The sequence below is a fragment of the Sebastes umbrosus genome, chromosome 11 (genome assembly GCF_015220745.1).
Source record: "Sebastes umbrosus isolate fSebUmb1 chromosome 11, fSebUmb1.pri, whole genome shotgun sequence".
Taxonomy (NCBI): Eukaryota; Metazoa; Chordata; class Actinopteri; order Perciformes; family Sebastidae; genus Sebastes; species Sebastes umbrosus.
In genome coordinates, this window is record NC_051279.1 from 17,911,461 (window position 1) to 17,928,960 (window position 17,500).

The 17,500-nt window shown below is 42.9% G+C and overlaps 1 protein-coding gene across 1 annotated transcript in view; it reads left to right on the plus strand.

Annotated features, from left to right (window-relative positions):
* LOC119497649 (G patch domain-containing protein 8-like) overlaps positions 1-17,500 on the plus strand; it is a 35,543-nt gene that overhangs the window by 5,895 nt on the left and 12,148 nt on the right. The window contains exon 3 of the mRNA XM_037785901.1: positions 16,816-16,953. Coding sequence (XP_037641829.1) covers positions 16,816-16,953 — 138 coding nt within the window. The remainder of the gene's footprint in view (positions 1-16,815; positions 16,954-17,500) is intronic.

Below are 17,500 nucleotides of genomic sequence, written 5' to 3' on the forward strand. Positions count from 1 at the left end.
AGATCCAAAACTGATACACACCTTCCTTCCTTTCTTCCTTTCCTTTGCTGTCCAATCCCTTTCCCTCTGTCTCCCCATTTCCATTTTAGAAACGCCTCCCTCAATAGAACATTATAGCCCTGCGTGTTTGCATACTTAGCTGCTCATCCACTGAGCACCACTTTGATGTATGTTTCACTGCCGTTGCAGAAAACAGATGAATCGTCGGCTATACAGCACAGTGTCAAAGTGAGTGTGAATGTGTATGTGTGTGCGTGGATGTGACTCTGCGTTTGCACCCTCGTGTTTTCATTGATTCCGCGGGGAGCTGAACAGTGTTTATGTAAATGAGGTGGCATTTAAAACATATGCCCTGAACAATTATCTTGAAACAAGTATTTAGCTGCACAAAAACACGGCCGTGTTCGGAGTGAGTCAAGTACTTAGCTACAGATATTAAGCCATCATGAGGGGACAGAGGTGAGATGAGCCAACTGGCTCGCCATTTGGCGCGCCAGTTTGCTCATGGGCGTAAACACGACACCCAGGAATCTTTGCTTCGCTGCTAATGATGATCATAATAATAAAAATAAGTGATACAGGCTCAGTATCAACAAACTCCATACGGGGGTCGATCAAGCTGGTAATAGCATCTTGACATTTTCAAAGTTCGGCGAATGTCAGAAAGAAAGCGATTAGTTAAATGTGAGTGGTAAAAAGGTGTTGGTGATAGAGGCTTAAGAGCAGCTGCTGCAGAGTTGTTGAGTCTTGTATCGTCAGAAGAGCTATTTCAGAGTCGTGGCCCCTAATGCGGCAGTCACTCACATTCATACAGTGTAATGTTAACGCACACACACACCAACTGAGCCATCAGGCCCTAGCGGAGCAGTTTGAGAGTGAGCAGGTGAGTGCTGCTGAATACTAAAGTCCTGGACGACTGGACCATTCCTGCTGACCACTGCAAAGTGCTCCCACTGATCACCGCTAATGTCCTCCATCACAGTTTACACTCAACACTCCGGAGAGAGAGAGAGAGAGTGTGTGTTGGGGAGAAAGGTGGATAATTGGGACAGATGGGTGAGATAGGATGATGAGAAAGAGGAGGGTAGAGGGGGAGAGTCAGACAGTTGGCATCGATTTTAACACTCTCTCAAGCCTTTATTGACATTTCATTTAGCTAATGAATTCATTAGTGCTTCATAGCATAATAACCTCTACTTGATAACCAGGATGGTTCCCCGGAGGGTGTCTCGACTCTGTTGCCTCAGGATTTTCTGACTTTTCCAAACTCATTGTCAGCTTTCTGTTTCTTTTTGTACTACCTAGCAAGTTCCCTCCCTGTTTGTTTGTTTGTGCTGCATTGTGTAACTTGTAAATGAACCCGCTGTTTGAGGTGGCGCAACCTGCCAGTCTCTCGTACAACAGCGCAGCACGCCCTCAGGAATGATGGAGAAAGGTGCGAGATGTACAAGCACATTCATCTCTGCCTATGCATAGGTGTCTTTGTGATTCCGCTCGAGTATGCTCGCTGGCTTTTGTAGTGCTCGTTCACCTCTGAGATGGAGATGAACTTTTATTCAGTTTACTGACGACTGAGTCACTCTTTACTCGTGCATCTTTGACCCCGCTGCTTGCTGGAAACATAAGCATGCACACAAACACATGACCCTGACTTTCATGAATTGAATGACCATTTTTGTTAAACTTATCCAAAAACTATTTTATCAATCACATAAAGGATGATGTTTTCACCCAGAGGGCTTGTGTTTGCTCACATGTGTAACCTTCCATTTGGACTCAAAGGTCAGGCAGACTTAAGATGCTAGATTGTGAACTAGAAGAATTCATTTATTTATGTTTAGGTCTGATGCTTTAGAGGTCTGTGGGGCTGAGCGGACCTGTGTGAGCTCTGCGTGGGCATGTGAGAGCACATTTTTGTGTGGGCTGTTTGGAAATAATTTGTCTGCTTCTGTTGATTTAACATCCCCATCACAAGGTTTGCAAACATCTGTAAAGTGCACATTACAGTACAGCATGTCAAGAGTGACACACTCAAGTTGCGTACATGCGTGCACGCTTCACACACGCGGACACAACAGATGGTCCAACCTCTCATTTTGTATATTACCCTGGGACAGATGTTTGTCTGTGTGGTCATTAGTGATCGCAGCATCAGATAATTACCTGGAGACACACCAGCACATAAACACACACGCGCTCACATACAATTAGTGAGTGTTTGATAATTACAGGATGTTGATGAACCATCTGGATACACCCAGCACAGGTAGAAACTGAAAGACTCCCTCAAAACAAAAACCATTCGCACAAAAACCTCAAATCATAGTTATCAAAGAGTATCATTGCCCCTCTTGCAAAAAAAAACAAAAACTTGGATAGTGAGACGACAGGTGAGGGATGGAGAGATGAAAGCGTTTTTGTTACATAGTCATTAGGATGTCATGTCTCATTCAAGGTTTGGTCGTATCCTCTTTTATTCTTCTTGACTCTGCATCCTTTGTCTCTGCCTTTTTTTTAAACTATCATTTCTGCCTGTCTGTCTCTTCCTCATCCATTTCTCCAGGCGATACCTTTGCTCCAATCCCCCTCTCCCTGACGCTCCTTTTATCTCCCTCTCCTATTGCTTTTCGTCTCATCTCTCAGACCCATTCATTTTTTAGCAGGTCAACGGTTCAACTGTTTAGGCCTTTAAATCTTTCTCTGTGTGTGTGTGTGCATATGTGTGTACAGTATGCCTAGATGGGACTTTTTGTGTGTAGGCGATGGGAGTAATATTGCAGTAGCGATATTGCAGAAAAATCCTTGAAGGAATGAAAGAAGAGAGAGGGAGAGTGTTTTATTTGCCGGTCACTATTTCTGTTCTTCAATAACCTCCATTTCACCCTCTGACTCTGCTTCCTATTCTGCTGCTCTACATGGATTCATGCTTTCATCATGTGCTGTAGAAGCAGATGTGGGGATACAATTATAAATCCATTAGCTCAGCATGCGTATATGCCTGCACATGTGGGTGTGCACGTTACACATATTTGCACCTGTGTGCTCGAATGGCTGCGTGTGCCTCCACCACTGACACACCGGGCCGGGGTTAAGAGCAGCTCAGACAAATTAATTATCTCTTCTCTGGAGGAGAGATGACTCACGGAAAGAGAGGCTGTGAACCAGCACCTCGTGGTTGAGCAGAAGCCCAGGAATTACTCGCAGAGACCAAGGGGCCTCCTTCTGAAAAAAAAGCATCTTGGATTTCATCCTCAGCTTGATCATATTTTTTCGCACTTTTCATGTGCATAAGGCTGATTTATAAAAATAACTGCGACTGAAAGGAGTCGAGGAGGCACGTTGCATTTATAGATCAAAGTGGCAAAGGAATTTTAATGCATATGAACAAGTTTCACTTCCCTGAAATCGTTGACATAAGATCAAGGCTTCCATGTTTTGCACTTCTATGCCTTGCACAGAATAGGCTGTTCTGGTGCATAGTGCACCGCTGAGTACACCAATACACTCTCACAGACAGCTTCAAGTCATAGCCTGAATTAGAGGGAGAACGGGGAGACTGGAATAATGATTATATAACATGTGAATACATTTTGTATGTTGAAAATTTCATTTGGAGGTCTGCTGTCTAGAAAACTGTGAATGTGTTTCACTTGAGGTTACAATAAATCTGACTTAAGTACATTTCCAACATTCAGAATCTCATACAGTCAAACTTTGATATGATATAATTTGACTGCAAGTAGTTTTTTGTCAGTAGGGCCTTGGTGAATCTCGAGGTGAGACTTTCATTTTTGTTTCTGCCGTCTCAGCGACAGCATCTTAACCCTGAACTTTTCACCGTTCCCCTCTGAACTCTGACAGATAGGGGAAAAATAAGTGATGAAAAGGTCAATGTTAGGGTCAAGGATTCAGAGAGATGAAAAGGGTATTATTGAGCTATTACCTTATAATATCTCTGTGGGAATATACTGCTTGTATGTGCACACATAGAGCATCATACAATAGAATGCCCTTGTACATGTACACATACAGGAAGGTAGACAAAAAAAGAGTACAAGCGGGGCAGAAATGCATGTAATATTATAATAACGCTGTGTGTGCTCTCGTGTGTGTTCATTCTGGTAGTTCCGCTCATGTTTATTTATCAAAGCAGATAGGACCTACTAGGACATTCTGATAGCACGGGGTCGGTCATGCATCAGTAACAGTGCATCAAATTATATCAGTCTTACCTCCACCAGCAGCGCGAGCCGCGATGCAGACACTAATAATTCATGCCGTTTGCTTCAACCAGCCGTGATGCAGGGAACAACCCACCTCAATTATCATGAGCAGCAGCATTCCTGTGTTTAGCAGATTGGAGATGCCAGGCGCTCAGCTTAGCGCTGTGCAGAAATGTCCTGGCTGCGCGTTGCCAGGATGGCAGGATCACAGTGGTCTGCAAGCAGCCTCCAGCTACAAGCCACCAGGCCTTGGCTACCTCCTTGATACGGGCAGGGTGCCTGCTTCCTCTGTCTGTTTGTGTATGTATGTTTGGCGTGATATGTGTTTGCGTGTTTTTGCATGAGTCTGCTATGGGGCCTTCTTACCCTTGCTGTGAGGTATATTCTTACCCTGTGGTACGGGATTAGTCACAACACTGAATGGGAAGACATGGAAACACCAGCAGGGAAGGGGAGGAGAGGAGAGGAGAGGAGAGGAGAGGAGAGGAGAGGAAAAGAGAGGAGAGGGGAGGAGAGGAGAGGAGATGAGAGGAAAAGGAGAGTAGAGGAGAAATAGAGGGAAAAGAGAGTAGAGGGGAAAGAGAGAAATAGAAGAGGAGAAGAGAGGAGAGGAGAGGAGAGGAGAGGAGAGGAGAGGAAACCCCACAAAGATGAGAGGAAACATGTGGGTGGATTGTGTGAGTGCATGCGTGCCATGGGTATTCATCAATTTCCCTAAGATTCTCCACTTTTCCTCTGCCATAAAACCCAGAGGCAAGAAGTAAACACAAACTCTGTAAGATCTCCTTCCCTCTGCCTCTTTTTGTTTCTCTCTCTGCCGTTCCTCCCGTTTCACTCTCCACATCTAAAGTTACCTATATGCGTTCGTGTATGTGCCGTGTGTGTGTGATTGTTTGGGTTACATATGCTAAACATGTCGGACGCTTTGTCAGAAACAAGTACAATGTGAGGTCCGGAGGATGTGGAACATATTGTCTTTCATCGCTGAGTGTGCAGGTGTTGCAGCTGCTGGATTGCTTGTCGTAAACAGCATAAGCCTCGTTCTAAATTCTGCATTCGTAGCTTGAGTCAACTTGCCAGGTACGACAGAGATGTGTGTTTTTGGAAAAACTTTGTGAGCCATGCACTCCACAGAGCGAGCCAAAATCTATGAACTTTGTGCATGTGGCTGCACGTGGGTGTGTGTTTGTGTTTATGTGTGAGCGTGTGAAAAATAGCAGCGTGTGATTTATGTAAATGAGTGTCATCGGCCGAGGAGGAGGCAGAATTCCCAGGCCTGATGAGTGGCTTAATGATTCATCAGCCCTAGCTGAGGTAGGCATCAATAATGGATGACAGAGTGGGTCATGCAGGATTGCTCGCCCCTTGATTAAAGTGCTCCACGGCTAAACGCCTCACTTCCTCCCTCATCTCACCGTACCTTTCTGCGAAGATAAATACAGAAATGTGCACACACTTGCACACATGGTCACACATACACCTCTTCCTCAATCTCTTCCCGTACAGCCCTTATGTCATCTCACCTCTCACATGCTTAATAAGCTCTCATCCCTTCTTCATCTCCTCACTCTTCTTCTTTGGTCTTAATCCAATCACGGCGAGTGAAAGAGGGAGAGAAAGGGGTAGAGAGAGGCAGCGAGAGAAAGGGGGGAAAGAGGAAGATGGAAAGCGTGGGAGAAAAAAAAAAAGAGAAAGCCTCAAATGAATGCTTTATAATTTGTCTGTACAGAAAATGGAACCTTTCTCTCTGGAGATAAGACAGCAACATAAATGTTCTTTCTCTCCCCTCCACACACACAGAGCGGAGGGAGTCGTTTTCCTCTCTGTCTTTAAGCTGTATGTGGGTGTTGGTGTGACAGGACAAATCTCTGTCTATTAGGAGACATAAACCTCTAAACCCCGAGCTACACGGCCATACATACTAATGCAGCTATACAGAGGGCTGGATAGAAGTTGGGAACGATAGCGAGGACACACTGAGAAAGAAGGAGATGTGGAGAGCAGAGAGATGGAAGGAGGCAGGGCAGGATGTTGAAAGCAGAGAGAGTCCTGGCGGGATTTCAATCCCCGGCCGGCACAGGGTCTTAACTGCTACACAATCTTTGAGCACAGCAAAACCAGCTTTAACAAAGTCGGACTGACGTGCATCACAGAGCCAGTTCAGTGAGTTTGCGTGTGTGTATCCCCTCTGTATCAGCGTGACCATGTTGTACCGAACACTTCACTCCAGCCTTGTCGTCTGTAGTATCATTCATTAGCCAGCCATGCACTCTAATGTGCCAGAGAAAAGATCACTCACTCTTATTGGCCACACTCATGTTATACCCCGAATGCACCGATGAACCATACAGAGCGAACATCCACACACACACAAACACACACACACACATGCTCAGCCGTGCTTCAAAGCTTGAAAAGAAACTGCAATCATAAACGCCTGAAAGACAGCAATCATTCCTCAATTCACCGACAGCAGCAGCCCATCGCTCTCCCTCAGCCGCCCTCGCTCCCCCTCATCTGCGAGTTTCTGAGTTGGCGAGACTTAGCCAAGCGTTAAGAGTGCTGCGTGTAATCTGCGATCGCATTAATCCTGTTCTTTAAATCTGTCACTTCCCAAACTGATTACCTTCATCTTCTTAACTTGTCTTTCACTCTAATCTGCATCATCACACTCTGACAGATTACAGTCCCAGCTTGATCACTTTAACTGATAGAGACGCAATCCTCTTTGAGGCAGTCAATCACCGCCGCCAAGTCTGGACGGACAGACCTGTACATTATGTGTGTGTGTGTGTGTGCGTGTGCGTGTGTGTGTGTGTGTGTGTGTGTGTACTAACTTAACTACACTGTATAGCCATTTATCCGTGCAGGGCTTTCAATTGTGTCTGCAATTTAAATGTCAAGAGTGTATGGTCCATATAATTCCATTTTTCTGCCAGCTGGGAGAGGAAAGCATTTAATACTGGAGGTGACATTTAGCAAGAGAGGAGAGAAGCCTGATAGGCACACAGATGGAAGGACACATACCTAACAAAAGCTTTCAATGCATGGAGGAGGAAAGCCGATATGAATGAAGAACTGAGAGAAAGTATGAATGTATTACAATAGAAAAATACCTGAAATAAATGGAGTGAATAAAAGATGATCAGATCTCTCAAATCCAGCCATCCAAGGCTCTTCTTGTGTCACTTTCACCTCTGAGAGGAGCTGTGGGCACAGTATCGAAGAGGAAACCAAGAGGTGCATATTGTAGATATATGTATGAGACTAAGAGTAAAGTTCACCTCTCCATCCTTTATACCTACCATCCTTTGTCTCCCTGTAATTGGTTTATGATGCTCTCCGTAATGTGCACTGAGAGAAAGAGAAAGGAAACCTTCGCCTTTTAGAGACACAAATGTAAGTCCCCGAAGAGCACAGTGAGTGAGTGGTAGGATCATAAAAATACATTAAAAGACACAGAGGAGTCCACAGTTTGTAGAACGGCAGGGTATTTTAGGAATTTGCACGCACGCTTTCATGCATTTGTGCTTCTGCCTTGATCCCACCCAACACAAATTGTATCCACAAAACGTCTGGAAAGAAACTACGGGTCATGTTTGTTCAAGTGGAGAAAATGTCTTAAGATGTCCTCTGCTTTTTTTTTTTGTCTGAAAGCTATGCTCTGCCCCGGTGAATCAGTTTAACTTGTCCTGCACGAGCCAAAGGCTGAGCTCACATTGCATTCAGGATGACACAAACACAGAGAGATTGAGAGAGGAGGGGGAGGATATTGAGAGGTGGGTAGATTTTTAAATGTGCACCGAATAGGATTGATCAATGATACAGCGCATGAATAACTCTGCGCAAACAAGGGAGCCCTGTTGAATAAGGAGGAGATAGAGAGAACGAAGGCAGGGAGGGGTGGACAGATCTTTGGCCTTGCATTGTGATGGACAGAGAATTAAATTTTGATCGCTCGCTGGCCGATCGTTTGGTCGGGCCTTGTGTGACAAATCATAGATTTATGACTCAAACAGGAGACCGGTGTGATTTGTTCATGCCACAAGCTTCCTGCTGTTGCTCCAGACAAAAGCAGTACAGTTATTTTCAGGCTTTTCAACACCCTTCTCTCATTATTCTTCTCCTTCTTTTATATCGGATGTGGTATTTCGCACGTTATAAATGGAGTCAGGGCGTTATTCTTTTTTATAGACAAGTTTATATATATCAGCAGAATTGATGCCTGCAGTTGTGTTTAAAGATTAACAGTACAACTGTAACACAGTACAGAGCGTGAAAGCAGCACTTAGTGTGCAGCCTGTAACTACTTAGGCAGTAATATATTTCTTGTTTTTCTGGATGTGCTTTGGCGTATTAGATTGACTACAAGGTTAAAGTGCTAACTTTCACCGTTAAGTGTTTCTGAGTGTGTTTACGTTCATATTGAGTGAACAATGTAAAAGATTTCTATTTTATAAATAGTCAATTTTAGAACAACGCAGCAGGACAATGATGCTAAACATACAGACAAGGCAATGCAGATGTTTTAAAGTCAAAACAGTGAACTTTTTAAACTAACCAAATCACTTGATTTCAATCCAACTGAGCATCTGTTTAATAGCTGAAGTTAGGACTAAAGCAAAAGGTCCCAGAGATCGCTGCACTACAGGCCTGACAGAGTATTACCAAGTGTCTGCTGATATCTATGGATCTAAGACTTCAAGCAGTCACTGACTGCAAGGGATTTGCAACCAGTTGTTAAATATACTGACTTTAGTAAAGTTTATGTTTATTGTAATTGCACAGTTAATTTCGGTCCCCTAAAATTGGGGGTTTTATTTAAAAAGAGCTGCAATTCCTGTACGTTTCACCTCATTTTGATGTAAACGGCCTAAACTTAAATCCACGATTTAATACCTGAAGTTTTGAACAAGAAATGTATTCGTCGCAATGAGTACTACTCAGCTTGTAACAATTGTATAATGTCTTCTGTGGCTCTAGAGATTTTAAAATATGAGGAGACCCTGATGATGTCATCATTGTTATCCCTGATTGGTCTTGAGACTTAAAGGTGTTCGATATAATATCTAGAGCAATAATATAGCAGCAAACAACTATTTGCTGTTATAGAGGAGTAATGTCTACCCGAGCAGAGAACTAAGTCACTCTCCCTCTGTGTGTGTTGTAACCCGAGCTTCTCCGTGCTTTGTTGACATAGCGCAAGCCTTTAGTGCATGTTCGTGCATGTTAGCATGCCCCACTGGCTAGCCCACGACCGCCACTCTACACTGCTCTCATACAGCGGTTTCAGCACCGTTAGCTGCGAGACGCATTTAGCACCTTTAAAGTTCATAACAGAAAGTCTGTGTTGCGAACTAGGACAGTAGAGTTTAAAAGACGTGGGAATTTACCAAGCAGGGAGGATCTAACAGAAGATGCTATTGAGTTGCATGATGGGAAATGTAGGATCCAGGGACTAAAAGTCAGGATATCTCAGCTTCTGCTTTACCAATTATGACTAAGTCTGTTTCTTGCAAGTCCCCCAGTTTTATGGAAGTGCTAAATCATTGGCGTAACCCTATAAAGCTGGAAGTTGGCGCTTTAACTCTTGATCAAATGCCATTTGCTGATTACAGACCCAACACATTTTTTAAAAAAGTACACTGTTACATATACAAACAAAACATCCGTTACAAAGGACGCAGACTCTCAGTTTAAGGATCAAGTCCAGGGGGAAGCACTCCTCATTTCGACGAGACAACAAAGGGCACAGGGCAAATTAGCAAATATAATCCCTTCATCATTTATTCATTCAGTTTGTTTGTCTTGCATGCTGCTCAACCTAAAAAGGTCAGAGGGAGACGGAACATTTTGAGCAAGACACAAAGGAAAGGAACAGACAAACGCTGGTGATTCATGGTGTACAGGCCTGTTCTTAAGATAGCATACAGTTTATGAGTCACGACACACCTGACACCGGATCATTGGAATACACTTTGTACTTTTCCGTGTATGTGGTGGTAATCTTGTATTGTGAGTTATTTTAGCCTGTGTACTTTCTCCTTCACAGAGTTGGTTGCTGGCAGTGTGTGAGATGACGTTGCTCACTGGTACTAACACATCTGTCCTTTTGGCTATCAGAAACCTCCGACCGTATCCATGGTCAACACATCTGCGGTTTTGGCTATGGATGCTCTACTGTATGTGCTTGTTTTGGCCATACTTCTAACTGGCTTTAATGATCTGGAGCAAACAAAGATACACACACACACTATCAGTTGGTTTCACATAGACAAAAATACAGGCAGATGCATGCACACACATCAAGTGAATAAATGGGTGGGAGCTGGCCATAGAGGCATATTAAAGGCAGTCAAGGGAGATGCATTAGGGCTGCAAATCTCAGCTCATTAACACTCAGCTATCCTGTCTGACAGTCTGCGTTCGCGTGTGTGTGCGCGTGTGCACAAGTGTGTCTGCTGCCGAGATCTACAGGTCATTACAGTAACAAGCAACTTAGCCCTCAGGTCAGCTGTCATTAGCTACAGAGGAATGGCCAGAAATCAACACGCCACCGCCAGACTCTCACTCTGCCAGACTCTCTCCACTTGTGCATGTGTGAATGGTTTGTGTGTCTGACGGAGAGAATCACAGGAACACTTTAGAGACGAAAACAGAGAGGCAGTAACTAGACGGAGAGAGGGGAGACAGAGCGGGAGGCAAACAGATTTGCTGAATTATTTTTTACCACAAATGGAATTGTTTCTATTCATTACAGTGGCCAAGTTAGGGTGATAATTATAGCTGAAGATAATTAGAGACTTAATTGGGCTTGATAAACAGTTATGAATTGTTTATTGAATTGTCCTCACAAGGCACAGTAGCAAGTTCTCTGAATTCATAAACGTCTCCTATTCACAGTCTGTCCCTGTCTCCTCTCCTCTCCTCTCCTCTCCTCTCCTCTCCTCTCCTCTACTCTCTTCTCTTCTCCTCTCCTCTGCCCCACTCCTGTCCTCTACTCCGCTCCTCTCCTCTCTTCTCTTCTCCTCTCCTCCTCTCCTCTCCTCTACTCTCCTCTCCTCTCCCCTCCTCTCCTCTCTTCTCTTCTCTTCTCATTTCCTCTTCTCTTTTCCTTCTCTCCTCTTCATTTCATCTCCTCTCCTCTCCTCTCTTCTCCTCTCCTCTCCTCTCCTCTCCTTTCCTCTCCTCTCCGCTCCTCTCCTCTCTTCTCTTCTACTCTCCTATTCTCTTTTCCTCCTCTCCTCTTCATTTCATCTCCTCTCCTCTCCTCATCTACTCTCCTCATCTCCTCTCCTCTCCTCACCTATTCCTCCCCTCTCCTCTCCTCTCCTCTCCCCTCCCCTCCTCTCCTCTCCTCTCCTCTCCTCTCCTCTCCTCTCCTCTCCCCTCCTCACAACATTGATTTACAGTTTTTCTCAATTGTTTACACACAAATACTGGTACTTGACACACAATGACCACAACATGTAACTCATGCACCAACCCCCTGAACCAATTCTGCTAAACTACAAGCACAATTCCTGCTTTACACTCAAATTGCAGTTCTAAAACACACTTTTTTCAAAAGACTACACACAATTCTCTGCATTTGGCACAATTTTCATGAAGAAAATCTCGTTTTCACAAGGAACACACTGTCATTCAAAATTCTAAAGTCAATTGCCCTACTATGCACACTGACTCATCACATGGGCAAACACCTGTCGCACAGTGTTACAATTAGCAATCAGAGCTTTAGCATAAAAGGGCAAACATTGCTTGTGATGTGGATGAGGTGCTGTGGCCAGACCGAAACAGAAGAGAGGATGAAGCATAGTTTTTTTTTTCTTTTTTTTTTTACTGTAACTGTATACAGTAAATTCCTCTGTTGTTTTGTATGTAGACCACTGTATGTGCAACTTTGTGTTGGTTGGGATGTACACTGTGTACATTGTTTTTGTGGGGAAAATAAAATATATTTGTTACCGTGTATTTGTGTGTTCTGAGTATAAAAACAATATTCTAAAATATTTTACAACACACTTATATATGTACTGTCTGTAGTAAGTGTAACACTGAACAAAAAAAAGGCCATTATGTCATTATGATGAATGGAGAAGAAGTGTTTTCCATTCATCATAGTGTTTTACACTGAGCACATCAGTGTTCAACTGGTTCTTATAAATGTCTATTCATATGATGGTTTGTGTGTGTCATTTGAAAACAAAATACCATTTTGAGAAGAAATAACATTGTTTTGAATGTAAAGTTTCATTTTGCAGGAGAATTGAGGGGTTTTGCCCATTGTGTGTGTGTTTTTTGATTTGTGTGTAGAGTTCTGAGAGTATGAGGCATGCTTTCAGAAAATGTGTGTAAACAATCGAGAAAAACTGTAATTTCTAAAATAGGCAAATGGCCTTGATATGTTTTGAGAGATCTTTGCTTGGATTCTCCAAATGCTGCTTTCTGTAAGCAATCATTGTGTTGAGGATACACTTCATGCTCCTTTTCATGTTCTATCTATTTTCTATTTCTTTGTTGGTTATATAAAACAGTAGATATAAACACAGTAATACAGTAAATATAGGTGATACGTAAGACAATGTGAAGTACAGACAGGTGCATCTTATGAGTCAGTTGACTGTTGCTCATTTGTTTTTGTCAGTAATAAAAACAATACTTTCATACTTGACAATAGCAACATGAGTAGATTATCAGAGCTGTTAAGAGGCAAAGTTTTTGCAAAACAACAACAACAATGATTTCCTTAAAGTAAGCTAAAAGTTGTTACTTTCTCTACAAGGGGAAATAAAAACAGAGTGCAAAAAAAACAGCTTTATCTAATTATATACATGGATTTTTATATCAAAATCTCATACTTTATGTGTATTTAGGCTTTATCTTGTCATGTACTATTAGCCTTAAATAAGGTTGTTTTTATTCTTTTTGTTTTAGTCTTTTTCTCCCACAGTGACATCCCATTTGTTTAAACCTATAGTTGATCTCTCTGTGCATTATGTCCCATCCAAACATCCCATTTTAACAGGAAATACATCAAATTTAGGAGGCAAAAAGCTCTCTGTCATATCAGTCTGTTAGTCCTCCCTCACACTCTCTCTCCAGCCATCCATGAAAATGCTGTTCAATATTTAATTACAACCTGTGAGATGAGTGAAACAATTCAGCCCAAGTACAGTAGGTGTCTGTACAGTATTTCAATTCTTTATTTTAATGTAATTGATTAAATCATAACAAATAATGCAAAAATTAAACCCCACTGAACATATTCAAGTTACTATTCATGCAGTATACATGCATCTTCATCACTCTGAGCATTAAAGTACTGTAAGCTTTACCATATTTGCTTTCTTTTTAGTGGATATCACATACAGTATGTATCACTATATGCATACACTATTGCGTACAGCAAATTGTTTAGTAGATAGCTGAAGAGAAAAAGTAAACAGCACATTTTTCTTTTCTTTTTTTTAAATAGTCCAGTAATCTAGTGAATAAGATCATTCCAAATTCAAACTTAGACTCAATACATCCATCTCTCTCTCTCTCTGTTTGTCCTTGAGGTTCCGCTTACTGTTAAGATGTTTGTAAGAGTTAAGTTATGACAGTGATAAATATTATCGAAGGTATCTCTGATTTTCTGTGCAGATCAGAAGTGTTGAAGGCCAAGATCACCAGACGGAGAATTCGGAACAGCTTTCAGTTATTTGAAAGTCTATGACCAGTATGCTAACAACTAATAAGGGTGTCATTTTTCAATTTTATATGCTATAAAAGGCAGACATCCAAATAACCAAGAGGGCAGCTTGAACGGGTACGATGGCAGTGACAGGGCGATTGCATCAGAGAGGTACCGCTCTGCAGAACTCCCAGAGGTTCCTCAAGGGACTTTGTCTTTCTAAAGAGTTTCTCATGAATACATTGTGTATCATTACTTTCCAGTGCACACATTTCCAAACACTGACAAACCACGTGCGTAAAACACTTTAAGCGTGACCTGTTCATTTCCACAGAAGCTCCAGACATTGAATTACGTGTGTGTGTGTGTGTGTGTGTGTGTGTGCGTGTGCCTGAAACTCTGTTTACGGTTCATAACGACTCTTATTTGTGGCATAATTTCAGCTATGAAGAGGAATAGCATGCCACTTCTCCTACAAATTGAGGATAAGCGAAAAGAAAAGGAAAAAAAAAAAGCGTGGAAACTCATTCACATTCACAGCCTCGCACAAACACTCACACACATAATCGTGCAAACAATCACTGTCCGTTCAGGTCTGCAGATATCAGTTGTGCTTTCTCTGCAAACAGATTTATGCTAGTGGGGTAAATTGAGGTCTAGGTTAATTTAGCACTGGTATATCAAGTTGACAGACTGTGTGTGACTGTGCATGCATAAGTGTGTGTGTGTGTGTGTGTTTGTGTGGATGCAAATCTGTAAGTGTGTCTATGCATTCTGTGTTGGTGCATAAGGGTAGAAATCATATGAGGGGTATACATTTAAGGCAAATGAAAGCTCTCATGTTAGAGTTTAGTATTCAGCACATAAATCGCATGTCAGGATGTTGCCGTCATGAACAAATGCCTCCTGAGTTCGCACACACACATTTTCTGCTTTCATGCATTCACACCTTTTCTCATGTACATACACCTCTCTTTCCATATAAATTTTCCCCTCTTCAAAATAATTACCCTGACAGAACACAGGGAGGTGCGAAGAAAAGGGTTAGGGGGTACAAAGGCAAGCACGCACAAAAATATGCACATGTACACACACATATAATGAGTATGAAGACATGCACATATACAGCTAATATGTAATCTTGCATACGCCTAAAGGTAAAGACAAATACGCAGCATTCATTATCTCAATCTCATCGTGCTGGCACCACTCAAAGGAAGGCCGCTCTAGGTGATTGGATCATTTCCTGGTCGTGACTTAAGCCCGCGAGGCAGATCGATACCATGGCGCGCGCACACACACACACACACACACACACACTCACACACAGAGCAACACAGGATCAATGTATATTAGTTACCTTTCTGTTGATTTCAGTATAGGAGAATCCTGTCAGCCTCCTCTCCTCTCCTCTTCACCCATTCTGACTGAAAGCCAGATGGAAAGAGTCAGAGGAGGGACAGTTTCTTTTCCCCTGTGTGTCTGTGTGTGTCTGCGTGTGTGTGTCTGTGTGTGTGCGTGTGTGTGCGTGTGTGCGTGTGTGTGGTTAAACATTACCTGGATGTAGCTTTTATATGTGTGAAAAGTGATGGCACACATCAGGGATTGTTAGACTCTGTGGTAATAATAATGCTAGGTCTGTGTGTGTGTGTGTGTGTGTGTGTATCCGCGAGGGCAGGCAGGGGTCATTTCTCCTCTCGCCTGCATTCCTATCCTCCCTCTCTTTTCCTCTCACCTCTGTTCCTGTGTGCAGGCATATTACTGAAGCAAATTGGGGCCAATAGACTCTGTCACTGCATGACCCAGGGCTCACCAAACAGAAAAGGAGCAAGCCAGACAGAGAAAAAAAAGGCAAATAGATGAGGGATAAAAGGGGAGATAAAGGAAATGAAGGAAAAAGAGTGAGTTAGAGGAGGGGAAAAGAAAGGCTATAGGAGAGCTAGCAAAGAGAGGGGGAGAGAGCCAGGAGATGGACGGAGGGAAGGAAAGAAGCAGAGGAGGATAGAGAGTGAGAGAAAGAAGTGACAACCTCAAATTAAATTCCCATCATGTCAGTGTAGAACAGAATTCAATAGTGTTTATTGGCAGCCCCCAGCCTCAGGGAAATTACATTCTGAAGCAGAGCATGGCATGAATGCACACACACACACACACACACACACACACCTCTGAACACGCACACATATACAGAAGCACACACATCTATTGTACACAGCACTGTGCATGTCCTCGGACCCAAAAAAAAGAAGCCCTCTGGCTGATGGGAGCATGCAGACAAGCGATTCATCCCCTGAGGTCCATGTGCCATTTGCACAGTGCATGTGTATCTGTCTGTCTATGCACTATTTACGTGCCTCTATATGTGTGTGTGTGTGTGTGTTTGTGTGTGTTTGTCTGGAACTTTCTCTTCTTCACATGCACGGTTTTGCCAGTGTACAAAAGACTAAGTTGTGCATTTTAGATGCTCGGTTTTTTCGGCCACAATTGCCACTTTCTCTGCAGTGAGACTGTTTTGCCATTATAGTGCATGCGCAGGTTTCTATTAGCGGCTGTATTGAATGTGTCCCCAGGCTCAAGTTGCCATGAGCGCAGGGCTTCAGTGCCTTTGTCCAACCTCCAGCAGCAGCAGCAGCTAAGGCAGCATACTTTAATGGGAAGCCGTTTAACAGTTTTATGCAGAGCACATGTAGAGGCTATTACTGCTGATGTCTCTGGGATGCAGATTTGCTCTAAATGGCTAACAATCTGCCATTCTTTCTACCCCCCTCCACCCCACTCCTCTTGCTCTCTATCTCTGCCCCTTTAACCCTTTATGTCTCCGTCTGTTTATGCCTCTATCTTGTCTCATTCCTCTCCCCCTATCCCTCCAACGCGCTCACTCGTTTCGTTCTCTCCATGTCTCTCTTTCTCCAGGAGCGTGCAGAGAGGGCTCTGGGCTGCTCAGTGGAGGATCTGAAGGCTCTATTCTACTGTGAGCTGTGTCACAAGCAGTACCTCAGACACCAGGAGTTTGACAACCACATCAACTCCTACGACCATGCACACAAGCAGGTACATGGGATGCACCGCTACACACACACATATGCTACGTAACAGCACAGAAGTAGACATTTTTTTGATCTCTTGTCGTGGATTTTGGGTGTGTTTGCATTATGTGTGTTGACGGAAAGCTACTCTACATTTCCATGTCAATCTGCCCATTGGGTACAGTTTCCTAGCAGGTAACAGTAGGAGTGTGACAACCGCATCATCTCTTACAAGGTGGAACACCTCAACTCGAGGCAGATACTCACACAAGCTGTAGCACTGTATTTATACTTTACATTTCCATTTTATCAGGCTGATATTTTAAGAGAACTTTATTGATCCTGCAAAGGGCAATTTAAGTCACAGCAGCTAACAGCAGCACAAAAAATATAGAGTTTAATATCAAGCATTAAATAGAAATGGAGGTGCTATATACAGTATATATAGACATGGTAAATATGTATCAACCCTTGTGTTTAGTTGACATTGAAAATTGTTTTTGGGATCCACAGACCCAGCTGCTGCATGTGTGATAATAATAATAATAATAATAATAATAATAATAATAATA